The sequence below is a fragment of the Colletotrichum costaricense genome (genome assembly GCF_030867565.1).
Source record: "Colletotrichum costaricense strain IMI 309622 chromosome Unknown Scaffold_10.1, whole genome shotgun sequence".
NCBI classification, from domain to species: domain Eukaryota; kingdom Fungi; phylum Ascomycota; class Sordariomycetes; order Glomerellales; family Glomerellaceae; genus Colletotrichum; species Colletotrichum costaricense.
The window spans coordinates 690,562-713,587 of record NW_026848239.1 but is presented as its reverse complement, the minus strand read 5'-3'; the positions used below and the strand labels follow the sequence as shown (position 1 = coordinate 713,587).

General features: G+C 51.7%; 9 protein-coding genes across 9 annotated transcripts; 4 read left to right on the top strand and 5 right to left on the bottom strand.

Annotated features, from left to right (window-relative positions):
- Positions 1-57: 57 nt before the first annotated feature.
- Positions 58-3,538, top strand: CCOS01_09837 (potassium/sodium efflux P-type ATPase; the record flags this gene model as incomplete). Its single annotated transcript, XM_060457994.1, has 5 exons — positions 58-315; positions 412-1,294; positions 1,377-1,897; positions 1,960-2,922; positions 2,987-3,538. The coding sequence occupies 5 exons, from the start codon at positions 58-60 to the stop codon at positions 3,536-3,538; spliced, it is 3,177 nt and encodes a 1,058-aa protein (XP_060311159.1).
- Positions 3,539-3,589: 51 nt separating this feature from the next.
- CCOS01_09836 (uncharacterized protein) lies at positions 3,590-4,294 on the bottom strand (the record flags this gene model as incomplete). The annotated part of the gene is made up of 1 exon (XM_060457993.1): positions 3,590-4,294. One exon carries the CDS (start codon positions 4,292-4,294, stop codon positions 3,590-3,592), a length of 705 nt encoding a protein of 234 aa, XP_060311158.1.
- A 2,521-nt stretch (positions 4,295-6,815) lies between these two features.
- CCOS01_09835 (uncharacterized protein) lies at positions 6,816-7,541 on the top strand (the record flags this gene model as incomplete). Its single annotated transcript, XM_060457992.1, has 1 exon — positions 6,816-7,541. The coding sequence occupies one exon, from the start codon at positions 6,816-6,818 to the stop codon at positions 7,539-7,541; it is 726 nt and encodes a 241-aa protein (XP_060311157.1).
- Positions 7,542-7,964: 423 nt separating this feature from the next.
- On the top strand, positions 7,965-8,990 carry CCOS01_09834 (uncharacterized protein; the record flags this gene model as incomplete). The annotated part of the gene is made up of 2 exons (XM_060457991.1): positions 7,965-8,449; positions 8,531-8,990. The coding sequence occupies 2 exons, from the start codon at positions 7,965-7,967 to the stop codon at positions 8,988-8,990; spliced, it is 945 nt and encodes a 314-aa protein (XP_060311156.1).
- A 1,400-nt stretch (positions 8,991-10,390) lies between these two features.
- Positions 10,391-12,607, bottom strand: CCOS01_09833 (uncharacterized protein; the record flags this gene model as incomplete). Its single annotated transcript, XM_060457990.1, has 2 exons — positions 10,391-12,189; positions 12,247-12,607. The coding sequence occupies 2 exons, from the start codon at positions 12,605-12,607 to the stop codon at positions 10,391-10,393; spliced, it is 2,160 nt and encodes a 719-aa protein (XP_060311155.1).
- Positions 12,608-13,177: 570 nt separating this feature from the next.
- Positions 13,178-14,623, bottom strand: CCOS01_09832 (MATE efflux family protein; the record flags this gene model as incomplete). The annotated part of the gene is made up of 1 exon (XM_060457989.1): positions 13,178-14,623. One exon carries the CDS (start codon positions 14,621-14,623, stop codon positions 13,178-13,180), a length of 1,446 nt encoding a protein of 481 aa, XP_060311154.1.
- A 901-nt stretch (positions 14,624-15,524) lies between these two features.
- Positions 15,525-16,853, bottom strand: CCOS01_09831 (uncharacterized protein; the record flags this gene model as incomplete). The annotated part of the gene is made up of 3 exons (XM_060457988.1): positions 15,525-16,056; positions 16,115-16,485; positions 16,542-16,853. 3 exons carry the CDS (start codon positions 16,851-16,853, stop codon positions 15,525-15,527), a joined length of 1,215 nt encoding a protein of 404 aa, XP_060311153.1.
- Positions 16,854-18,652: 1,799 nt separating this feature from the next.
- On the top strand, positions 18,653-20,314 carry CCOS01_09830 (uncharacterized protein; the record flags this gene model as incomplete). The annotated part of the gene is made up of 3 exons (XM_060457987.1): positions 18,653-18,834; positions 18,898-19,469; positions 19,524-20,314. The coding sequence occupies 3 exons, from the start codon at positions 18,653-18,655 to the stop codon at positions 20,312-20,314; spliced, it is 1,545 nt and encodes a 514-aa protein (XP_060311152.1).
- Positions 20,315-20,697: 383 nt separating this feature from the next.
- CCOS01_09829 (alcohol dehydrogenase GroES-like domain-containing protein) lies at positions 20,698-21,831 on the bottom strand (the record flags this gene model as incomplete). The annotated part of the gene is made up of 2 exons (XM_060457986.1): positions 20,698-21,335; positions 21,396-21,831. 2 exons carry the CDS (start codon positions 21,829-21,831, stop codon positions 20,698-20,700), a joined length of 1,074 nt encoding a protein of 357 aa, XP_060311151.1.
- Between the last annotated feature and the right edge of the window lie 1,195 nt (positions 21,832-23,026).

Here is a 23,026-nt window from a genome sequence, read left to right as displayed (position 1 = left end):
CTTCCCATCAGACTTTAAAGTTGATTGCAGACTTGCAACTTGAGCAGATCTTGAGCTATGAAAGCAACCGAAAAGACGGCAGACTCCTTCCAGGAGCATGCCTCAGGACAATCCAACAAGCCTCTCTCTCGACCACCTCACTCTTTGGAGGCTGCTCAGGTTCTCGAAGAACTCCATGTCGACGCAACCCAAGGGTTAGACCCCGACGATGCCATCCGTCGGTTGGCCGAATTGGGGCGCAATGAGCTTCGTCAACAAAAGGGCGTTCAGCCTTTGAAAATCTTTCTCGAGCAGATTTTCAACGCCATGACTCTGGTAAGTTGTCTCTCGAGTCTACAATAGCCAGAACCTCGCTTGTCTGGCTCGTGGAAATGCAAAACAACACGAGGTAACCATCAAAACTTGAAATAGGTCCTCCTACTAGCACTCGGCGCAAGTTTCGGCATCCAAGCCTGGATCGAAGGCGGCATTCTAGGCGGCATCATCGTCCTGAACATCTTCATCGGCTTCTTCCAGACCCTCCAAGCCGAGAAGACAATCAACTCGCTAAAGAACCTCGGCAAGCCGACATGTAAGGTTGTACGGGACGGCAAGACGATCGAGATACAGACGGCCGACGTAGTACCTGGAGACATCATCGACTTGAACACGGGTGACTCGGTGCCGGCGGATATCAGACTCATTGAGGCAGTCAACCTGGAGGCGGACGAAGCGTTACTTACGGGAGAGTCCGCACCTGTCTCCAAGATGCCCAACTCGGTGTTTGACGAAGATATGGGCCCTGGGGATCGACTTAATGTGGTGTACAGCTCCACGGTCATCACGAAGGGTCGCGGGCGCGGCGTCGTGTTTGCTACTGGCATGTTTACCGAGATTGGTCTCATTGCTGGTGCATTGAACGGCGGCTCGGGAGATAAGTCCCGGGTGAAGCGCAACGAGGATGGGAGCGCTTCGATCTTTGCGTACTTTGCCGCTGGATACACGGCTACCAAATCGTGGATCGGTGAGTTCCTGGGACTTACCATCGGCACGCCATTGCAAAGGAAGCTCTCTCAGTTATTTCTGTGGCTGTTTCTGTTTGCTATTGTCTGCGCCATCGTTGTTCTTGGCGTCAACAAGTTTGATTCTCGCAAGGATGTGATTATCTACGCAGTCACTACCGCGATTGGGACGATTCCTGTTTCTTTGTTACTGGTCCTGACTGTCACCATGGCTGCTGGCACCAAGAAGATGCTTGAGAGACACGTCATTGTTCGGAATCTGTCCAGTCTGGAAGCGCTTGGAGGAGTTAGCAGTAAGTGATCCATCTCCTATTGACCTCGGCGGAGACTATCTTGCCTCGTCATCGTTTAATCTCTAACCACCGTACATCTCAGATATCTGCTCAGACAAGACCGGTACGATTACCCAAGGACGTATGGTAGTCCGAAAGGCATGGCTTCCGGGCTGCGGCACGTACTCTGTCCACACCACGAACGACGTATACAATCCTTTTGCTGGTGAAGTCCACTTTGCGGCTGGCCAACCAGAGGACATCGGCTCCGTCTCCGAGAAAGAGCACGATCTACGGGCCGAGCCAATTGATACGCACCACGAGCCTGCGACGAAGCCTGCTCTGCAATGGTTCTTGAATGTGGCGTCGCTTGCAAATCTGGCAACGTTGAAGCAGGTCGTAGACGATCCCGCCAGGTCTGGGGAGTGGACAGCTAGCGGAGCACCCACTGAGATTGCTATTGAGGTGTTTGCGTCCCGGTTTGGCTGGAACAGATTGCAGCTGTCCCAAGGCTCAGAAGCTTCTTGGAAAGAAATTGCAGAGTTTCCCTTTGACTCGGATGTCAAAAAGATGTCTGTCATCTTCAAGGATGTGGCCTCGGAAGAGATGCATATCTTCACAAAGGTGAGCCTAAGCTGCACACATCAATCAACGTATATCTATAATAGACTAATATGACCCTACAGGGCGCTGTCGAGCGCGTCTTAAGCTCTTGCAGCACTATCGCGTACGGTGACGATACCCGCACTCTGACCGACCGCTACAGAGAAGACATCATATCCAACATGGAGGTGCTGGCCGGCCAAGGTCTACGTGTTCTCGCGCTCGCACATCGAACTCTTAGCAGTGACCTTTCGGAAGCCCAATTTGCAGACGGCAAAGCCCCAAATCGCAACAACTTCGAGACTGATCTCACCTTCCGCGGCCTCATCGGTATCTACGATCCTCCTCGTCCCGAGTCCCGGCCTAGTGTTGAGATGTGCCAAGGAGCTGGCATCGTCGTCCACATGCTCACCGGCGACCACCCCCAGACCGCCCGAGCCATCGCCACAGAGGTTGGCATCCTGCCGCCGCCCGAAAAGCTCCGGCTCCTCGCTGCCGACGTTGCCGAGGCGATGGTCATGCCCGCACACGATTTTGACGCCCTGACTGACGCCCAGATCGATGACCTGCCGCAGTTGCCTCTAGTGGTGGCGCGATGCGCACCGAGTACCAAAGTGAGAATGATTGAAGCGCTTCACCGCCGCGGTCGGTACGTAGCCATGACTGGCGATGGAGTCAACGACAGCCCGAGTCTGAAGCGGGCCGATATTGGCATCGCCATGGGCTCCGGATCGGACGTGGCGAAAGAGTCTTCCGACATCGTCTTGACGGATGATAACTTTGCATCCATTCTGAACGCCATCGAAGAAGGCCGCCGGATCTTTGACAATATCCAAAAGTTTATCCTCCACGTCCTGGCGGCAAACATTGGATTTGTGATTGCGCTGCTTACGGGGTTGGCGTTCAAGGACGAGACTGATACGTCGGTCTTTCTGTTGTCGCCTGTGGAGATTCTGTGGATGTTACTTGGTACGGGTGCTTTCTGTGAGACTGGACTTGGATTTGAGAAGGCGGTGCCAGACATTCTTAAACGACCGCCACAAAATGTGAGCGTCCTACTCTGATGTGTTGGTGGAAGTAGTAAACTGAATACTGACGATGATATCCCAGCTCAAATACGGCGTCTTCACGCACGAATTCATCCTCGACATGGTGGTCTATGGACTCATTATGGCAGGCTGCGTCCTCGGAGCCTTCACCCTGGTTGTATTCGGCTTCAACGGCGGCAACCTCGGTATCGAGTGCAACAACGCCTACTCTACAGCCTGCGAGCCCGTATTCCGCGCTCGTGCCACGAGCTATACGACCATGACCTGGATCTTCCTCCTCTTCGCATGGGAGCTTATTGATTCACGCCGGTCTCTCTTCTACATGCCAGCGGGTTTCAAGGCTTGGGGCCAGCATCTGTGGGGTAACAAGTTTCTCTTTTTGTCTGTGACAGTTGTCTTTTTTGTTGTGTTTCCGACGCTGTACATACCCGTGTTGGATCATGTGGTGTTTATGCATCATGGAATCAGCTGGGAGTGGGCGATTGTGTTTGTCGATGTTTTCATCTTTATGGCTGGTGTCGAGGCCTATAAGTGGGCGAAGAGGGTGTATGCAAGGAGAATGCTAGCCAAGGTTGACAGCGGATTTGCGGAGTCGAACGGAGCTCAAGTATAGAGCTGTTTGCTTGGAACCAGATATAGTTGTGTATAGACTTTGCCAATGTTGTCAGGGCAGGTATTGGGCGTGAGCAATACCCCCAGTCTTTTCTCCTTCTTCCACATCTTCCTCGCTATTTGATTTCGTTCCCATTCTCTCTTGAGCTTCTTCTTCTCTCAGGATCCTCCTCGCCTCCATTAGCGCTTTGCCCAAACGATTCTCGCCCCAATTCGCCTGGTTCACCATAGCCTCATCCGCCTTGAACCCGATGCCCCATATGCGGTCAGTCCTCGATGCCTCGACCAACAACCTCTCCCCTGTGGACATCAAAATCGCCTTGAGGTGCGGATTCTGCCCAAACTTGGCAATGCTGCCCACTTCCACGACCTTGCTCTTGACCTCATCCCACCTCGCGTCGTTGAAGCCCACGGTGCCTTTGCCGAGCTTCTTCTGCTCCTTGGGGTCCTTCTCCTGCATGATACGCGCCTGTCGCTGCGTGTCGCCGAAGTAGGCTGCCTTGCAGTACATCATGAACTGTTCCGCGCAGGTGACGGTGATGCTTCCGTACGGGTCGGCGGGGTCAACTTCGCGGCCGCAAAGGGCGGAAATCTCTTGTTTCGAGACGGTGAAGACGGAGGGATACCATTGACAGAATTGGTGCCATGGCCACTTCTCTTGCGGCATGTGGAAGAAGACGGGTAGACTAGAGTCATCGCTATCGGGAGGATCGGGGGATGGCTGTTTTTTGCCGGGCTTCTTCTTTGCTGGAGACATATTTTAAAGTTGTCTGACTGATTCTTGTTTCGTCGTGGCTTTGATGTATTCAAGATCACAGGCTGCTGTCTTATTGTTCTTTCCTTCCTCGGAATTGAACATATACACAGAAGGAAAGAACATTGAACCATGGGAACGACCGCAACATCAGAAAGGTACACGTTCCGGAGAAAGATGCCTCCTTAATTGATGACTCCTCGCCGTTACATACTAAAAGTCAAATCGCCAATAAAGTGCGCCTACCCAAGCCACGCGAGAGCATAAAGTTCACGCTGCTTTCATCTGCCAACGTTTTCTACGAATATCTGAGCCAAGGCGGTAATTCGGAATGCAATGAATACAGAGAGACGACAGTGAAACATGGATAGAGAAAGATCATGTAAGTCATTGCTACATGCCTAATCCCCAAGTTTTGGTGATTGGTGGTCGATTAAACGCTCTCATTGACAGAAAGTCAGGATGTTTAGAATCATGAAGTATCTAGAATCATCGAGCTGGTATCTTTCCTAGGGTTCTTGATGGAGATGTATCACTCGAAGACATAAGAGTCTCTATGCGTAAATCTACTGGTTTGAGGGAGGCGGTTCATCATGGATCATCCCGAATACCCCCAATAAAAATACAATGACTTGGCGCCCTACTAAGGTTGCAGAGTGAGCTAGCCCTTAGAAAGGGTCTGTTTTGCTCGTCACTCATGAGGCAAATGACTTCGGCCTTCGATCAAGCCCCGCCGTTGAGACATTGGCCCTTTCAAGACCAAGCTTCCTTTATTTTATCGTAGCAAGCGGGCGATGGATAATGGGACCGGCTTACACACGAGTGACCCCTTTCTAAGAACCACTAGCACTGGAATCACCGCGCGCTTCTCTTCAGAGCGTATGTGGAAGACTAGAAGAAAGACCACTTATAATAGCAGTAGCAGTCGGAGTTGCCTTTGCTTTAGTAGGGCCAAAGGAAACTGATAAAAGAAGTACTGACATACGAAATAGATACTGTGCTGCACACTTGCTTGGACACAGCAACATAGGTACATGTCGACTAACTCGGAGAGGAACCCATGGAGTATAATCACCTTCCACTCAAACCAACATCGCATCGGATCTCGCCGCCGTTGTTACACGAGTCAGCCCTATGGAGCTCTGAATGACTCGCAGCCCCTCAACCCTTGCGGGTAGTTGGGCATACCAAGACCGAGTTCCCGAGTGGGCGAGGACTTGGGATCGGAATGCCACGATGGAGACTGGGTCCGGCTCCTTATAAGACCACTTCAGGAACGGATCTAAGCGGATAAGCGTAAATATTAGGTGAGATATGGGACGAGGTGCCCACAGTTGCATGTGGTGGGCAGCACATTTCTGGAAATGCGGCCGGAGGTCCGTGTGACGGTTGAAGATTGCCATTTTGATAAGGGTCTGCTCCTGGATATCACGACAACGAGAACTCGTTGGAGGAGGAGCAATAAGTCTGCAGTCTCGCCATACGTTGGAACGCCAGTTTTTGCTTGCCTTGTCACGATGAACTTTGTGTATAAGACTTTGACCTTAGGAAATGCTCGCAGTTTTCAGCGAGCAATTGTGAATATGAACTCTATGTCGTTTGAGTATCCATCGTACTGCAGTAGTGCTGTGCAAAAGAAACAACGAAGAAGCTCTTAGCAAACCTGCTCACCACCTGCTTCTTTTCATGACTCGAGATGCCTGATCTGGAGGGTGCTGATTTGAACAACTGAAACGCGCATGCCCTCGATATTCTTGGCCAACCTGTCAGGGGGAACTTTTGGATTGAGCCTCCTGCCATTTGGACCGTAAATAGTGGTTTAAATGGGGAAGACTTCCCAATTTTGTACGTCAATGCAACTCCAGGCTTCCTTTATGGGATGCTCCCCAGCTACGCCCCTGGTTCCAACGTGGAGAGGGTCCTTTCATTCCTGGTATCTTAAGCCGATGGGATTTGACATGTCAGAAACGTGGCATGCATGTGCCGTAAAATCCTTATTCCTCAAGGTGCGCAATTCCCATGCTGTGACCGGCTGAGCAACCGGGGCACCTTTTTAGGTAGCTTCAAAGTTGGTAACGAGAAATTCAGGAGCACTTTTGTCGGGCACGCTTAAATTGCTTCCAATCAGCTTCCGAGGAGGCGCTTGTAGATGGAAGACTTATGGAGGTTATGGGTATTTGCCTCTCAGGCCATCACACTGCATTCCCTTTTTCGAGTATGATATCTGGAGCATGGCAGATTGAGTTCAATAACTAGGCAGGTTTCGGATTATCGTGAGATGGATGGAGCCACTCGATGAATTGATGTGAGCATAAGTATAACAGGGGCTTGAAGCCCATCCTTTGGCTCAAATTCGAATGCAGGCTACCCTCAGACATCTGTGGAAGCCATCGCTAGAGTCCTGTGATCGGAATATTCTCTAATCTCTTTACTGCAGTTTTCTGTAAGCCCTAAACACAACAATATTGATTTACTAGGACGTTAAAGCTGACATCATGCCCTGGAAGCCAGTGTAAGAACCAAGATGAAGACGATCGGTACACTCCTCCTCGCCACTCTGGCCAGCCAGGCCTCGGCAGCGGTCCAGATGGAAGTGCGATTCAGCGACAGGATGATCGACGTCGGCAACCTCGACCTCTTCGCCGTAACGTGGCAAACCATCTACGGAGAGACCGGCAACACCAGAGCCATCATGACGGACCGCTCCGCCGGCGCCCAGACCAACGAGTGCACGCACGCCGACGACTACGACCCGGACGTGACGGTGCGAGTCAAGATGAACGGAGCCTGGGGGAAGACGCCAGGCCTCGAGGGCAACGAGATGCGCGACGGCCTCGTCCAGTCCATGTGGGAGGTTCTCAGCAGAGTCTCGGACCCTTACGGATACGAGGTCTTCAACGGCTGCCGGGGACTGACGTGGATGGAAAGCGTTGGGTACACGCCCGACGCGGCGTGTGGTCCCCAGAGTTCGAGAAATTGTCAGTACGCGTGCCGCAGGGAGAACTCGCCCGGGTTGGCGCAGTGCATGAACCATACTTGGGGCCACAAGGTGCCGTCGTCGCTGCGGGTGACGGCGTACATTGACGGTCAGCTGCAGCCTGATGACTTGATTATTGAGTTTTCTGCTACTGCCAACTCGGAGAGCGGTGGATGCGGTTGGGTTGGGAGCATTGCTGGTGCTCTTGCTGGATTCATTCCTGTTGGAGGCAAGCTGTTTGCCAAGGGTATTGAGATCGGTTGTAGCGATTGAGCTTCACTTGCCACCAAGTGAGTGATGGAACTTTGGTCCGAGTTGATGCTGCTATTCAATATTAGACATTTGTCAAACTTTTAAGCTTAAATTCGCTTTATGTTGATCCTTCGTGTGACCGAGGTCAAATGGCACTTACCAAAGTCCCTTTGGCGTGAGATCCAGGTATCATTGTCCTAGATTGCGGTTGCATCGGCAAATTCCAGCAATCAAAATTGTCCATTTTCTCAAGGATATTATAACCTAGAGTAATATTGCGTGATGATTGGGCTGCGCCGGAGCTAATATCAACCATCAGGTTAGATTCTTATCCAGGCAACAACATGAAAACCACCCAAAATTCCGCGATTCCCTCAACTTTTGCACCATGACAGTCCCAATTCAGGATCTTTGTCACACATCCAGTTCCCACTCACCTTCACCATGCCGACGCCTACTCTTTCCGGGACAGCCCTCCTCAACCTAGGACCTCTAACGACAATATGGACAGCCCCGGCATCATGCGCAACCTCAACCCCAACCCCGGCGCTAGCTCGCAAATTCGATCCGGGCGTGGCATACTGGCAACAAACCTGCGAAGTCGACCGCGACCCATACGACGACTGCATCCCCTCCGGCGATGCCATGAACTCAGAATACCACTCACGCCGGACCTCTACTGAGCGGTTCCTCTTCCATTATTCCCCGGGCAGCCAGTGTCCCTCCGGATGGGTCACCGCAGGCTACGGTATCCGCGATGAGACATCGTCGCATTCATTGAGCGGCGTCTTTGCCGACCCGACGCTGACCTTCGACGCCGGGACGACCACGTCTATTGCGTCGGAGATTAACCCCACGTTTGAGTTGAAGGCGGATTTGTTCATGTCTGCGATGGAGCCTTCGGAGACTGTGATCGCGTGTTGTCCGAGGTAAGCTCAGCACCCTTTTGAAGTTAGTTCTCCTTCTCGAAAGCTGGGAAAGGTCTGATGATGTGTTCTTCTTTTTCTTAGTGGGTATACCGCGGGACTATATGGGAACTGCTACTCTTCGACCGCCAGAGAGGTTTACACTGCGTCTACAGGTTGCAAGTTGTACAATGTAAACGATGTGGAAGTGGTAGACCGCACGTTCACTTTCCACGGGAGAGTCGTTACAGGCAGCTCCATATCGATCAAGGGCTCGGTTGTTTCGTTGCAACCGAACACAGTGACTATTGAGGCAAAGGACAGCACGAGTTACGTTGGCGCGTTGATCACGCCTGGGATCACGCTTGTGAATAAGGGTCTTTCTGGGGCTGCAGTTCAGACCTCGGCTGCTGGTACTGGAGAGAGTTCGTCTACGGGCCCGACTGAGACGCCCAGTTCTGGAGTTTCTTCTAAGGCCGCCGGTTCGTCTATAGTTAATGGCGTTATGATGGCTGTTTGGGGAGTTGCGGTAATGGCGGGTGCCGCTCTCATGGTGCCTCTTTGATATTGACAAATCCGCCGATCACACAAATACTCTCTTTCTCATGAACCTGCATACATCTCATTACATACTTGCATTGAAGTACAATTATGAAGACTGATTCCGCCTCATTCATCCCCGCTCTACGAAGTAATTCTAGTCGGGAGGTCCGACCGAGTCATTTACATAATCGGTGGACCCTCCTAGCTCAACTCTAAGTGGACAACCCCAAAATGCACGCGAAGCGAGTCCCATCCCTTTGCGGAGACACACACAACAAAAACGTAGCAAACTCTCTCACTTCTGCTCACCGTCAATCTGCAGCAAATGTCAAAAGGGAATCCAAGGACCGACCGCGATTCGAACGCGGGGCCTAGAGATAGTTACAGCTGAGGAACTGCAATCTCTCGCTCTACCACTGAGCTATCGATCCAAGTGGTTATTGCTGGTGTCTGTGGCTCGTAGTTGGATTCATGGATGCTAATCTTCTGCAAGCTTCTGCAAGGGAGGATTTCCAGCCCACAAACAATCGGGCTAACAACTTGCCACTTTCGCCGTGTTCCGAGCAACGAGATTGGTTGACAAAAACTATGCTGACGTCTCATAGAGTCATTGATAATAACAACAATAGCAACGAAATTACTCACACCCAAACTCTGGTGTCACCTGGAAAGATGAGTCAACAGTAGAACGAACAAAGACACCGGCTTCTCGGCTGACGGACTTGACCGGGACGGACATGGACCCATTGGAGGGGCTGCTCCACCAGTCTACAGCAAACAATACCTAAGCCCCAATCTGAGCGGGAATCGTCATCCAACAGCGGTTGCTTTCGTAGCTCAATTTGGTCAGAGCGTCCGACTTTTACGAGTAAAAGATCATCGGAAGGCTGTGGGTTCGAGTCCCACCGATCGCGTCTCTTCTTTTGCATTTTGAGATACTTCACCTCTCGCTTGCAGTGTCCTCCCTTTTGGTTTTGTGACTGTCCGGCAGTTGGCAGTAGGTACTGGCAGCTACTAGCAGATGGATGGAGAGGGGCTTGGTCAGGCTCTGCATGTGCATCGAATTGTAACTGTGTGCCTAGTGTCAAGTGCTCAAAGGCATAACGGAAACGTCAATCATCAGCACTTGAGATAAGTTAAAAGGATTTAGACGCCTATCAATGTTTGCATTGTTGCGTGCTTCCTATCACTTGCATCAGAGAGCCGGACATGTCAGAGTATGGCCGGGCTGTGCCCCACTTCCGACGACCTTCGACTACCAGCGTATCTAGCATTTTTAGAAGTCGTCCTACTTTCTTTCCATGAAGGAAACAATCATCGAGGTTGTCTTGTCATTCTTTGGAGATTGGGATTGATCTATGCCGACCTTGGCATAACAAAAAGTCCCCCCAGCAGCTAAAAAAAAAAGCCATCCATTCTGCATCAGACTAGGGTCAAGTCACGCGGCACGACTCCCAAGAACATGCCGCGACTCTCCGATACTGCAAACGTCCCAATCCGCTCGAATGCACCCTCATTCCGCAGCGATTCTCGCAGGACCAAGCCAACTTGCATGTGGTATTCAGTATGTGCACAGGTACAAGACTGGTTGATTGGTCCCTCCCGGTCATGCCCAACTGGCGTCGCGACGCCTAGCAGCATAATGTAACATTTGAACCCATCACTGGCTTGGAACGAACCGCGAAGCCTCGCGCAATCCGGCAGAAACCGGAAGATCATGTGAGAATTGCGATCCAAGGGATCACCGTCGTAACAGCTAAACAGATGTGGAATTAGGGGTCTTCTGCCCATCGGTGGCACGGCAGTGATCGGTCGAATCGCCGCTTTGGCTTTTATGCGGTAGTTGGTGGCTAGCAGACTATCGTCGGATCCGGGCAACTCGTCGTAGAACATTCCCACTGAGCCGAATGACATACTGCGATCGAAAGAGTCGAATGTGTAGCCTGGCGATAGCTGTGAGGCTCCTCCAAATGTAGTTCCCTTGCTCAGAACCATGGATGCCCAGGACCATGACGGGATGCGACTGGTGTGATGTCGATATGCGTCTGGGATAGATGGGGAATCTTGGTCGAGCTGGTTCGGTTGCGCCCTCTCAGGCGGCAGGGTGGTCCATAGAAGGTCAAGCGACAGCTCTTCAGGTGTGTCTACTGCGATCCCGGCGAAGTGGGATCTTCCATTGAGACGAAGGATGTGTCGAAAGAGGCCGGCGACAACTGCCAGCTTCTCTTCGGGGTCGGCCGGCGTTAGGGCTTTGTAAAGGTTGAGCACATAGTCGGGAGGCCCGACGGCCCCGCGCGAGATCCAGGTGGGTTTCTTCAGGATGTTCTGTACAACATTTTGTCCTTGTCCAAAGTACATTGGGTCATCGCACTCGCATCTGGGCCGTTCAAGGCAGTCCCACACAAGCTCTGACTTGTGCAGATAAAGCACCCTGCGAGACAGCAAAAGGCGCTGGAAAGCAGGGGCATGCTGGAAGAGTCCATGGTGTTCTTCAAAGACATTTGATTCTTCGTCATCATCCATGGGCCGCAACAAGGTCTTGTTGGCGAATGCCACGTGATACCAATGCATACTCTGCCGAGCATAAATGTAGTGTGTGCGGCCAAATTTACTGACTTGAATGGCAACGGATCTACCCGCGTTTTCGACGCCGGCTATGCTGTTCTGTCGCTCGGGGCCGAAATTGCTCAGCCTGAGATCTTTAACGCTTGTCAAGGCGATAGTGAGGTATGACCGTCCGAAGATGATATCCTCTCGAGCCAAGTGCCAGTTTACGTCTTCCTCGATGTCTTGAATGACGCAGAAATCTTGGACCCAAGCATACTGGATACCCAATTCGCTAGCGACCGTCATGGTCTCTTGCAGGGCCACAGGTATTTGCCACCACTGCAAAGACTTTTGGCGCTGGTCGAAGTTTTCCGAGGTTGTCAACGATGAAGGAGCCGGTAACGGGCCGGTGTAGCCATGGACGACGGTGATGTAGGGCCCGGAGACTGAACAAGAGTCGACCAGTTTGATACCGTTCCGCGGGCTTTTTCCAAGATCCAGAAACCGCCGAGGAGCAAGACCGGGCTCAGACGGATACATCCTCGTGCCACATGTCTTGTGTGTTGCATTGCATTCATCGACCCATCCACGGATCGTCTTCTGCCGATGCTTAGAGTGTAGTTTGAGAGGAACCTCATTAGAGACTCCGATAGACTTCCACGGCAGCGGCTTGCCTGTGAATGTGTCAATATCCATCCTGAAAGCCCCCTCAAGGTTCATCACTTTCTCACCTGGTTTCGTGAACAAGTCGACTATGCCCTTCACGAGAATGACATTGTTCGCGGAGTTCCGATATTTGACAAATGATTGGATAGAGATAGCCTCGTACAGGTGAATGACGGCGTATGAATCATCAAGCATCAGCCTCTTCTTGGGAACGTTGACATTATTGGCCCAAAAGATAGCAACTTTGATGGCGTAACATATTTGGCATCCCTTCTTACCGGCCTTAATAATGCTCCCAAGATCGCGGGAAAAATCCCTGGAGTCGACAGATCCAGGCATATGCGCCTTGTCGAGATCGCAGCAGACCGTACAAGGCGGCCGCTCCTGGGCAGCATCGGGATGGGCTTGGACCCCGGTGCCGGGCATCGTGTACTTATTCTCAACGTCGACGGACCGCCATTTAGTGGCGATGCGAGATTGGCTGGGCAGCCTTGAACGGCGGCAGTGGTCAAAAGACTTCGATATTGATTAGAAGTCCTGGATAACTTTGTTGTCGGAATAGGGCAAGCCGGCAGGTTGCTGTTTGAGGTTGTGCTTTCAGGGTGTAGATAGTTGCAGACGTGAAGGTGCAAGTCGTCCATTCAACATGCCGACGGTTGGATGCGAAGACTGTGCATCGCACTGTTCTAATGGAGTCTCGCTGACATAAGGCAAAGACCCACTGAAAAGGGGCTGAGGTGGCCCCTGCCAGGTGGTCTCTCTTTTACGCGACTCCGTCTCAACACCACCATATGTCAAATGCTGTCATGCTGCATACGTCACCGAAATAGTGTTCTTTAGCGGCGCACTCAAGAGGGAACTAGGGATAGCGGTGCGGTCAAGATGAAGTTTCCTTACAGTTGGGGGGCCGAGGTATCGTGAGAATAATAAAGTCTAATCAACTTGTCTATGGTATTTTTATGCTAGTCCGCTTTTTGTTGAATTGGAATGAATCCATTACATGCCTTCTCTATCTCTCACACTTTCGACACAGTCTTGCCATCGGATCACCTTCATGTAAATGCACTCGATAATGGCGATGACAACCATGCCGCCACCAAGGCCTATCCAGGCACCATCCAGCTCTAGGCCTGGTGATCCCAGCTCGAGCCAGACCGCGAGCGGTACTGCAGCCAGATAGTTCACGGCAAATACGACAAAAGCCGCGACCGCCTGCCGGCCGAGACCCCGCAGCACGCCGTTGCATCCGCTGATGATGGAGTCGATGAGCTGGAAAGCCGCAACCGCAAGCATGGAGTCGGACGTGAGCCTTTGGACCTCGGCGTCCTCAGAGAATACAAGGGCGAGCTGGTGGCGGAATAGGAAGATTAGAATGGCGTCCAGGATACCGACGACGGTAAAGACGATGGCGTATACGGTTGTGGCTCGCCGAGCGGTCGCTACGAGCCCGCCGCCGATCAAGTGACCGATGCGGGTGCTGATGGCAACCGAGATGGAGAAGGGGATGTGCCACATGACGACGGAGATGGTCGTCAAGATAGTTTGTGCGGCAAGATGCTCGGTGCTCAGGTAGGATGTGCTGAGCGTCAAGATTTCAAAGGCAGCCCACTCGCCCAGGTTGACAGCCGATCCGGCGATGGAGAGTCGCACCGGCACGCTCCACTCAGTGAAGGCCTTGCGAGAGAATCCACCCCAGCACTGGTGCGACCACTGGCCCCAGACGACGATGTAGATGAGCAGAAGGATGGGACGCAGGTCATTGGCCAGAGCCTGGCCCAGGGCAGCGCCTTCCAGGCCCATGTTCAGCTTGAAAGCGAACAGCCAACTGAGAAGGGCGTTGATGGGGGCGCAGATAATGAGGACGACCATGGCGCTCTTGAAATCGCCCTGGGCCTGGAGGAACCTCTTGAGGGCTTCGAAGGCGGCGTAGCCGGGCATGCCGATCAAACTGACACGGAGGAACGTGCCGGCCTTGACGGCCAAGTGGTGCTGCTTGACGAAAAGGGAGAGAACCGATGGCGAAAAGACCCAGAAGAGCCCAATGGGGACGGTAGCGAGGGCCATGAGAATGAGCATGCGTTGGACATGTAGGCCAACGGCGGTAAGGCGACCAGAGCCGTGGGCCTGGGCGCAGAGGGTATCCAGGGCGGTAGCCATGCCCTCGTAGATAGCTAGGCCGATGATGTTCATGGTCGTCAGACCAATGCTAGCGGCGGCGAGGTCATCGGCGCTGAGGTGGCCAGCCACGAATGTTGTGATGACGGTGAACGAGTATTGTAGCAGATAGGTGGCGATGAGCGGTAATGAGTATCGACAGAGGAGCCATGCTTCCGACAGCCAACCACCGCTACCCGCCGGTTCAATGTCCGGCTTGTGATGCGGCTGATCCGACAGCAGCGGCGTGGTCTCGCCGGTGCGGTCGTCTCGGTCGCGGGGGTCCATGGCGGGGGGGACGGCTCTACTTTCGGTCGCCGAACGAGGGTGTGAGATGACACGGGAAGGGTAGGGCGGAAAAAAGGTGAGGTGGCAGGTGTTGGGTTTTCAATTAAGTCTTCAAGGTAGCAGCCAGGGGCCCAGCTGAGGATTTTAGGTTCCCGTAAGGTTTGCTTTGATTAGCCCAAAGCTGAGGTGCATCAGAGGGAGTCTGTGTGTTCTTCCAGGATGGTTGTCTGCCTTTGTCTTCTTTTTCCTTTACTTTCTCCGTCTGGATTGGGTGGTGTCAAACGCGTATTGGGATCGGGCCGTTCTGCACCGCGAATGCGAGAGTTAATAAGGGATGGAAATGGCCAGGAACACAGCCCTGCCAGCTTACACAACTGTCCGTGCGACTGCAACAAGAAGAGAAAGTTTTCACGCCGGCAATGCATTCCGATTCCCGTCGACTCCGGATACTGTACGTACTCTAAGCGGATCAATCTGGTGGATACATCTCCACTACTCCGGATCCCCGAACCCACAGCACTACATAGTATGTAGGATCGCGCCACCTCGGGTTACTGGTGTGAGATCTCATTCGCCCACTCGCTCGCATCAAAGTTCCCGTGCTCGTGTACGCGAATGAATCAGAACGATTTGTCGCAGATCTTCAGCGTCTTGCAGGTCATATTTGACTCATCTGATTGGATTTGTACAGGCAGGACCAGAGAGTTGTGAGATTTTGTCTTGCCAAGCCCACTCATGGCTGATTCTATCTCCAAATCTAGTGAGATGAGTCACAAATGCTTTTTCTCTCCGAAGACTATCCGAATACACAGAGCTGTGATTCGAAACCGAGATGATTTCCCCCAAGAGCTCAATTAACATAGTTCTTGTAACTTATGCAAATAAATCAGATGATCTCAATTTACAATCGCAAGTCAGCCTCAGCAGACTTCATGGACCCCTCTTGTGAGCTCGATCTCCGCCTCTCATCAGAAGACGCCCCAAATTCTCCATCTTCAGTCAATTTCCTCACACTCTCGCTGCGACCGGAAGCTACGTTCTCTGCATAACCGTGAACCTTGCATCCGATCGACCACTCGGGTACTCTAGCCAAACCAGCCCTCGCGATCCTCGAATCTCCTGCGCCGCTCGCCAGATGAGACCCCGGTCTCGTGTTGGACCCGCTGCCGATCGGCCAAGTCGTTGGTTGAAGCCTACCGCCGTCTTTGCCTGACGAGGACAAATGGTAAGGTGCCTGAATGGCGGCCACGGAGGTGGACCCGAGGAGGCTGTCGATGACTCCCTTCAGACTTGGGATGCATGCTGTGAGGATTGACATGCCTAGTGAGACTTGTAACCATATGATGTGATGTACAGCGTTCCATGTCGTGTCAGTGTAGTCTGTTACCATGATATGTGTGTGAATCAGTCTCGGAATCGTGATTATAGGAATGCTGTGCGAAAGATTTGTCAACTGATACATCGCTGAATTGAAATATCGGAGCAACTTACATGATGCGCGTGGTGAAAAGGGCAACAACCATTGCCTTTCTCTTCAACGCAGTCTGCACTTTCCACATCATAGCGACGGGAAGCAGACATAGACAAACATCCGTAAAGATGTCCATCACGCCGTTGTAGAGGAAAATACCCTCTCGGCCTGGGCACTTCTTACTAGCAGTGGCAAGCCACGGCTGCGGTAGGGAGCATTGAAAGGCCGTCATCGTTATTCCAGAGATGCCCCAAGCAACGATGGCACCGAAGAGTACTTTGTTTGCAAGATTCAGTCGTCCGTGATTATTGATGGAGTGAATGAGGAGGCATAGCGAAATCTTCGTGCTAGCGACAATCGCAATCGCGAGTATGGAGGAAGCGTAGAAGAACTATGACTTTTGGTCAATTTCGTCTCTACTCCTGCTCTTGCTATATGACTGCATACCTTGTGAAATGCCTCGAGATCATGAGGCTCTACTATATCTTGATGATGGCCTAGTCCGTGGTTGCAAGCAATGATGATGCAGACTGTCTGTGAGAGAAGTAATCCGGTCGCGACTAATAGTATTACATCGTGGCTCTTCAAAGAGGTGATGTTGAGACGAATGATAAGCTTCAAAGATATTCCGACGATGGCGTAAACGAGGAAGATGAGCGAGGCAACAACGACTAGCGCAGCTTGATCGTCTTCCGTCAATGCGTAGAATGGGGGATCTGGTTGAATGTCGACTGCCATACTCGGCTGGTCCATTGACATGATCTTCGCTAAAAGGATTTAGTTGAGCCTCCTCCTCGTGGTTTTACTGTTTCCTTGATGGGGTTGCAGAGTGTTTGAACTTTGTAATCAATAAGCACCTTGAGCTACGAAGGGGGGAGGGGGGGCAGGACAGGCCCATGGTAATTGTGTGGGCAATTCATCATCGATCCAACAGCCCGGCGTTCTGGTCAGAATCCGGAGTAGTTTGCGAAGATCTACACAGCAGCTCCGTGCCATGTATCGAGCAAATCAACCAACACAGAATCTAAAGTAGGGTTGCTCGGCTCAAGCATGCTAGTGTGTGAACTCCGTCGTGTCTTCAATGAGTTAATCATACATGTACACTTGCTAAGTATAGGTAATACATGTGCCTGGGAGTCCCACATGACGGAGCCTTCTCTTTCGTGCGTAAGAAGGGTGACAGACTGCCTACCAAATCTTTGAGATTATTACATAGTTCGAGTCCTTCTGTCGGGTTCTCAAGAAACCCTCTCTGTGTACGCGTGGTGAAAATTCCACTGTGGTTCTGTTACGTGTTGCAAGGATGGAAGCGAAGTTTGCCTGTGGGCCAACATCTGATGTGACGAGAAGTTTCGTGGTACATATGATGTGGAGTCAAAAGACCAAATAAGATGTCGAGCAGTTAAATTGAACTCATCTTGAGTCTGGTCCTTAAGATCAACATGGCAGGCTTCGTTGGGACTGTTGGAAACATCACACTTCATGTGTCCGTATCCAGACTCTAGTGCGTACTTTTTGAAATGGCACGTAAAGTAGTAAGCTTCCGCGCGTAACCTGGCAAAGTTTGCTCTCCAACTTGATTATGCCCAATTAGTGTTCACTGGTTCATTGGCTCGGACACATGCCTCTCAGAAGACAGCAGTCCCTAAACCCCAGCCACATGCAAGCATCCAGACCATCGTTGTGAGATCGATCAATGAGTCGGATTACATTCTCTGCAGAGGAGCTCAGACATCCGGACCAGATTCACCTAGGATCGGAGTCAGAATATTTGCAGGTACCTTGGATATCGATTCCCTCACCCTGAGTCGCGCTGGGAGATCGCACGGAGAAGTGACGAATACATGGGCGCAAAGCAGCGTAACCCTGGTACCCGGGTATTCTTCAGCCCACGCCTAACGAAGTGATGACCACAACGGAATCTGACCGGCAGAGACCATATGTGATCGATCCAACTGCAAAGTTTGGAGGGTCCGGTGATGCCAAGTAGCTCCGGGAACGGTACGGGTAGAGTCCGTGTGGTCGAACCCCTCCCGGCATGCAGGAACCCCGGCTCGAACCCACCGCGGAGGCCACCTGTTGGTCGGTAATAGTTCCCATCGAGGAAGCAGTGTTTGCTTCAACATGCATATTCAGCGGAACCTAGTCCGAATTTTTGATTAAATCCTCGTTGGTACTGATTTCCAACCGCCAGCCGTAGCTGCATCAAAGGAGATGATCCGGATACTCCCTTCGCCAATCATTCCCTAGGTTCAGAGTCGCCCATCCATCTGCAAGCTTACTGCGGCTACTGGGGTCATTGTCTCACATCTCTCTCGTCTGTGGCTACACCTGCTGATATTTATGTGCATATGGTGCAGCATTTGACCAAGGCTGTGGAGGTGCTGCCCGGCTCTTTTAATCTTCCCCAACTCGACTCCTTGAAGAGACTTTTACATGTGCCGCGGATCGAAAGCATATCATTCATCCTCATTTTTACATCAAGAAAACTCAGAACGCTTTCTTGTTGTTGACTTCCCTTCTATTACTGCCTCAATTGGTCTCTCGAGCATCTCGTCATGGCTCCCGCAGAAGCAATCGAGCTGCAGCCCGCCGCCAAAAACGCCAGTCAGATTGACGCAAACGAGTCAAAACATGGATCCGAAGTCTACAACCAGACACGGACGCGGAGAGTGTTCTCCTTCTCCCAGCTCTTCGCATTTTCGTTGACCTACATGGCCTTATGGGAAGGCATGTGCACGTAAGTATACTGTCGATCCGCTCTAAAGATTCATGGCCGTGCTTGGTCTGACTCCATCCCAAGAAACATGTACTTTGCACTCTACAACGGCGGTCCTCAAACATTCATCTTCAGCTTCGTCATAGTGTTTTGCGGAGCCATCGCACAAGCCGCTTCGTTGGGCGAGATGGCCTCAATCCAACCTGTCGCCGGTGCCCAGTACCACTGGACGTTCCACCTCGCCCCCGCACGCGTCAAGCGCTTCGCTACCTGGATCCAGGGATGGTCGACGTGGTTTGGTTATGTGTCGCTCCTTGCTGGCATTGCGAACGTCACCATCATTCTCCTGGAGTCTATGATTGAGCTGAATCACCCCAACTATGTGCCGGGAGGTTGGCACACCTCGGTGCTCGTCATCGCTATGTGCGTTATTCAGGGTTTGATGAACACGTACTGCTTTAGAGTGATCCCGTGGGTTGAGCTTGTGGCTGGAGTTCTTCATGTCTGCTTGTTCGTCGTCTTTGTCGTGGTTTTGGCCGTGATGGGGACTCGACACTCGAGTAGCTTCTTCTTGGAAACCAACATTGCGTCTGGATGGACGGATAACTTCATTGCTTGGAATCTCGGCATGTTGACTTGTGTTTGGAGTTTCACCGGTATGAGCCAATCATCCAAAGATAATCCAACGTTTTGGCTAACAATCTGTCCAGGTTTCGACAGTGCCATTCACATGAGCGAGGAAACCCGAAAGGCCAAGTCTGCGGTACCTCGTGCTATGTTCTGGTCCATCTTTATGAACGGATGCCTTGGATTCATCATGGTCTGCGTCATTCTCGTCTCAATGGGCTCAATCGACGACGCCCTCAACTCGGCTAGTCCAATTCTCACCATTCTTCTCAGCATTACCGGCTCCAAGGGCGCCACGACGGCCATGATCACCGGCCTCTTCGTCGTCTCGTTTAGCGTCAACTTGGCCAACATCGCATCGGTATCCCGTCTCACTTGGGCCTGGTCCAGGGACGGAGGCATGCCTGCTTATCTGGCATACGTCCACCCAAAGCACCGCGTACCGATTCGCGCCATTATCGTCACGGTGTTCATTGTTTGTGCTCTTTGTCTTCTCAACATTGGAAGTTCGAGTTACGTTGCTTTCGGCGCTATCACTTCCCTCTCATCCATGGCTCTCTACCTCAGCTATGCGATCGCAATCAGCAGCATGTTGTACGCTCGCTTCTCATCCAAAGGAGGTGTTGAACTAGGAGAGTGGAACCTTGGTCGGTTCGGTCTTTATATCAACTCGTTTGCCTTGATCTACACCCTTTATGTCATTGTATTCCTACCTTTCCCTTCGACGATTCCTGTAACTGCAGAGAACATGAATTATTGCGGACCAGTCATGGTCTTCGTCCTGCTGGTTGCAGTAGGTCTATGGTTCATCAAAGGGAAGAGATGGACTGGGCCAAATCTTACGATTTTGGATCTGGTCATGGACAAGTCTTGATGAGAACAGGCAGCCAGCCTCAAGTTATTCCAACTACGTAATATGTACAAGGAGTTGAAATTTAGTGAGAGCCAAGTCTAGTCAGATATACCGTGCTCTTGAAATTTGGGCTTCCGCAAAGCCCGTCGACTCCTCGCAAGTAAACTCTTTGAGTCTACATGTCGCGAGGATGGATACAACCCGTGACTCCAAGTACCAGAAAGGGTGCTTGGATATTCTGCAGATGCACTCAGCCGATTTAAACAGGCTAGTCGGTCATCGAGTTCATTATTCAAGGGAACTTGATGAATACCTTGAGCTCCTGTTGATTGCTCAATCGCTCATAGTACGTAGGTACTTCCTCAATGTCGATAGATGCGCTAGCCACGAAATACCTCTGGAAATCAAGTTGACGAGCTCCCCAGCAACAGTCTCGGGATCTGCCATACCACCTTCGTATCTGATACCCTTCGAAAAGAACTGGGCGAGGGAAACGAGACTTCCGGCATGATTCTCTCTGCATTCGGAGCCAAACCAGTGTTTGGTTGGGCCAGGTAGATTCCAATCTGGCCAATTTCGCCCCCTGAAGCGACGAGTTCGACCATCTGATTCAGCACGATGTTTTGCTGCATTGTACCGTTGGCAGTGATGGCTTCCATACCGACGGCGTCGGCGGCTCGGATGACACCACCGGGCTCGTATGCGAGAATCTGCTGTACAGGATCACTGTCCATGAAGTTGATGGGCACGGCTCCGATGGATGCGGCCTTCTCATGTCTCATGGGGACATGGTCTGCACTGTACACCCGAGATGCCCCGCGAAGTATGGCGGAGTACGCAGCAAGCAGGCCCACGCGACCAGCGCCAAATACAGCAACAGTGTCGCCGGGCTCAAAGCCGGATCTAGTGACAGCAATCCATCCGATGGAGAAGACATCGGAAACGGTCAGGGAGTCTTGTTCGATGCTGGTGTTGGTGGTCTCGGCGGTCAAGGGGACGGGGATAAGAGCCATGTCGGCGAAAGGTACTCGGGCGTAAGGAGCTGGTCAAGCATCATTAGTAACGAAGAATCAAAACTTTTGAGGAGAATCTGAGTTAAAACCTTGGAGACCTCCGTTTAGACCTCCGAAGGCTAGGCCCATGCGAGGTCCAGTCACAACTCCCATATCGATGTGTCCAGTAGCGCCATTATCTGGAATGATGACATATTGCCCCACCTCTAAATATGATGCACCACTACCAATGAACTCAATATATCCCACTGTATAACTGTTAGCTTTCATGTGGCTGAGTAGGACATACTCTTGCTCGAGAAGTAGGTTCATACTAGCTTCGTGGCGCAGCGCACACGGTGGCTCCCCTCCTATAAACCCATGATAACGCTGCAGGTCTGAACCACAAAGCGCCGAAGTTGTGAACCGAACTACTGCGCCAGTCGTATTGATGATGCGTGGCACTGGGAACTGATCAATATGAACTTGATACGGCCCCGTCATGACGGCAGCGCGCATGGTGCTGTTGAGAAAGCTAAGCGACATAGTGTCCAAGTTTAGACGTTTTCTCGAGGTCAAGGAACTGACAATGGTGATTGAACTGCATTTTCAGCCCTCAAGCCAGGCAGTATTTGGATTAAATAACGAACAAACCTCGGTCTATTCGGCTCTTGTCCTCGGAGGTTCGGAACTCAACTTGAGGCTCATGATCTGCAGAGCATAGCAACGTCTGTATGGGCATGACGCGGCAGCAGTAGCTGTTCTTGTTGACGAATGATACACGCCCAAAGTTGTGATTCTATCGTTTGTCCACTGATAGTGATGGTGCCATCGAGGTTGAGAACGGACCGAGGCCGTACCCACCTCCGAATTTAAGCATATGCCAACCCAAGCTTAGTCCAACATATCAGCGCGGTAGTTCGCTCGGTATTGCATTTGGCAACGGCCCACTTGTCCTAATACAAGGTGAATCGAGCATAGAATGGCCTCCCAATTGGACGACCGCATAGATCCTTGCAGCCGTCTTTCATAACCGCTGTAGGTAAACAGGAAAGATTCTTGCCAGAACAACTCCTTGTGGAAACTTGAAGGTATTGAGATAAAATTCCGCTACCCCTACATCGGGTTGCCCGAATCTCTCTCGTCTCTCGGACAGCATACGCGGTTATGAAATCATTGTCGGATTGGAAGTCCAATTCGACCTCGGCGTACGGCCGACCGGGCAGGGGCCAATTACGGCCCCTACTTCCGATTATCGCGGCCTGCCCAACCTACGGTTGGAACCTCCTTTTTACACCTACGCAGAAATTCATATAGTTCAATTGATCTCTTCGTCAACCCACGGTTCGAACCAATTACCCTGTAATAGAGATACCAACAATCATCGTGGCTGTGCTAGACTGCTGTCTTCATCGCCAAGATCGAACAAGCCTACAAGCCCACCGACAATGGGCAGATTATCCCAATACTCTCAGCTCCTTCTCTGTAACTGAACCCCCCATATTCCTATTTATGCTTCGGCGACTAGCTCGATTCGATACGACGTATCTGTTCGCAGGTAACGGGGAACCTTGATGAAATAAGGTATTCCTTCTGTTGCTTCATTATCGTCGCCACTGCTGCGCGTCCCAGTCATGCAACATCCCTATGCTACTACGCCGAGTCTCCACTGTTATGGCATGTCCCGATGTGAACGAATGTTCAATGCCTACAGCCAGAAGAGGCAGCACGAGCTGGCATG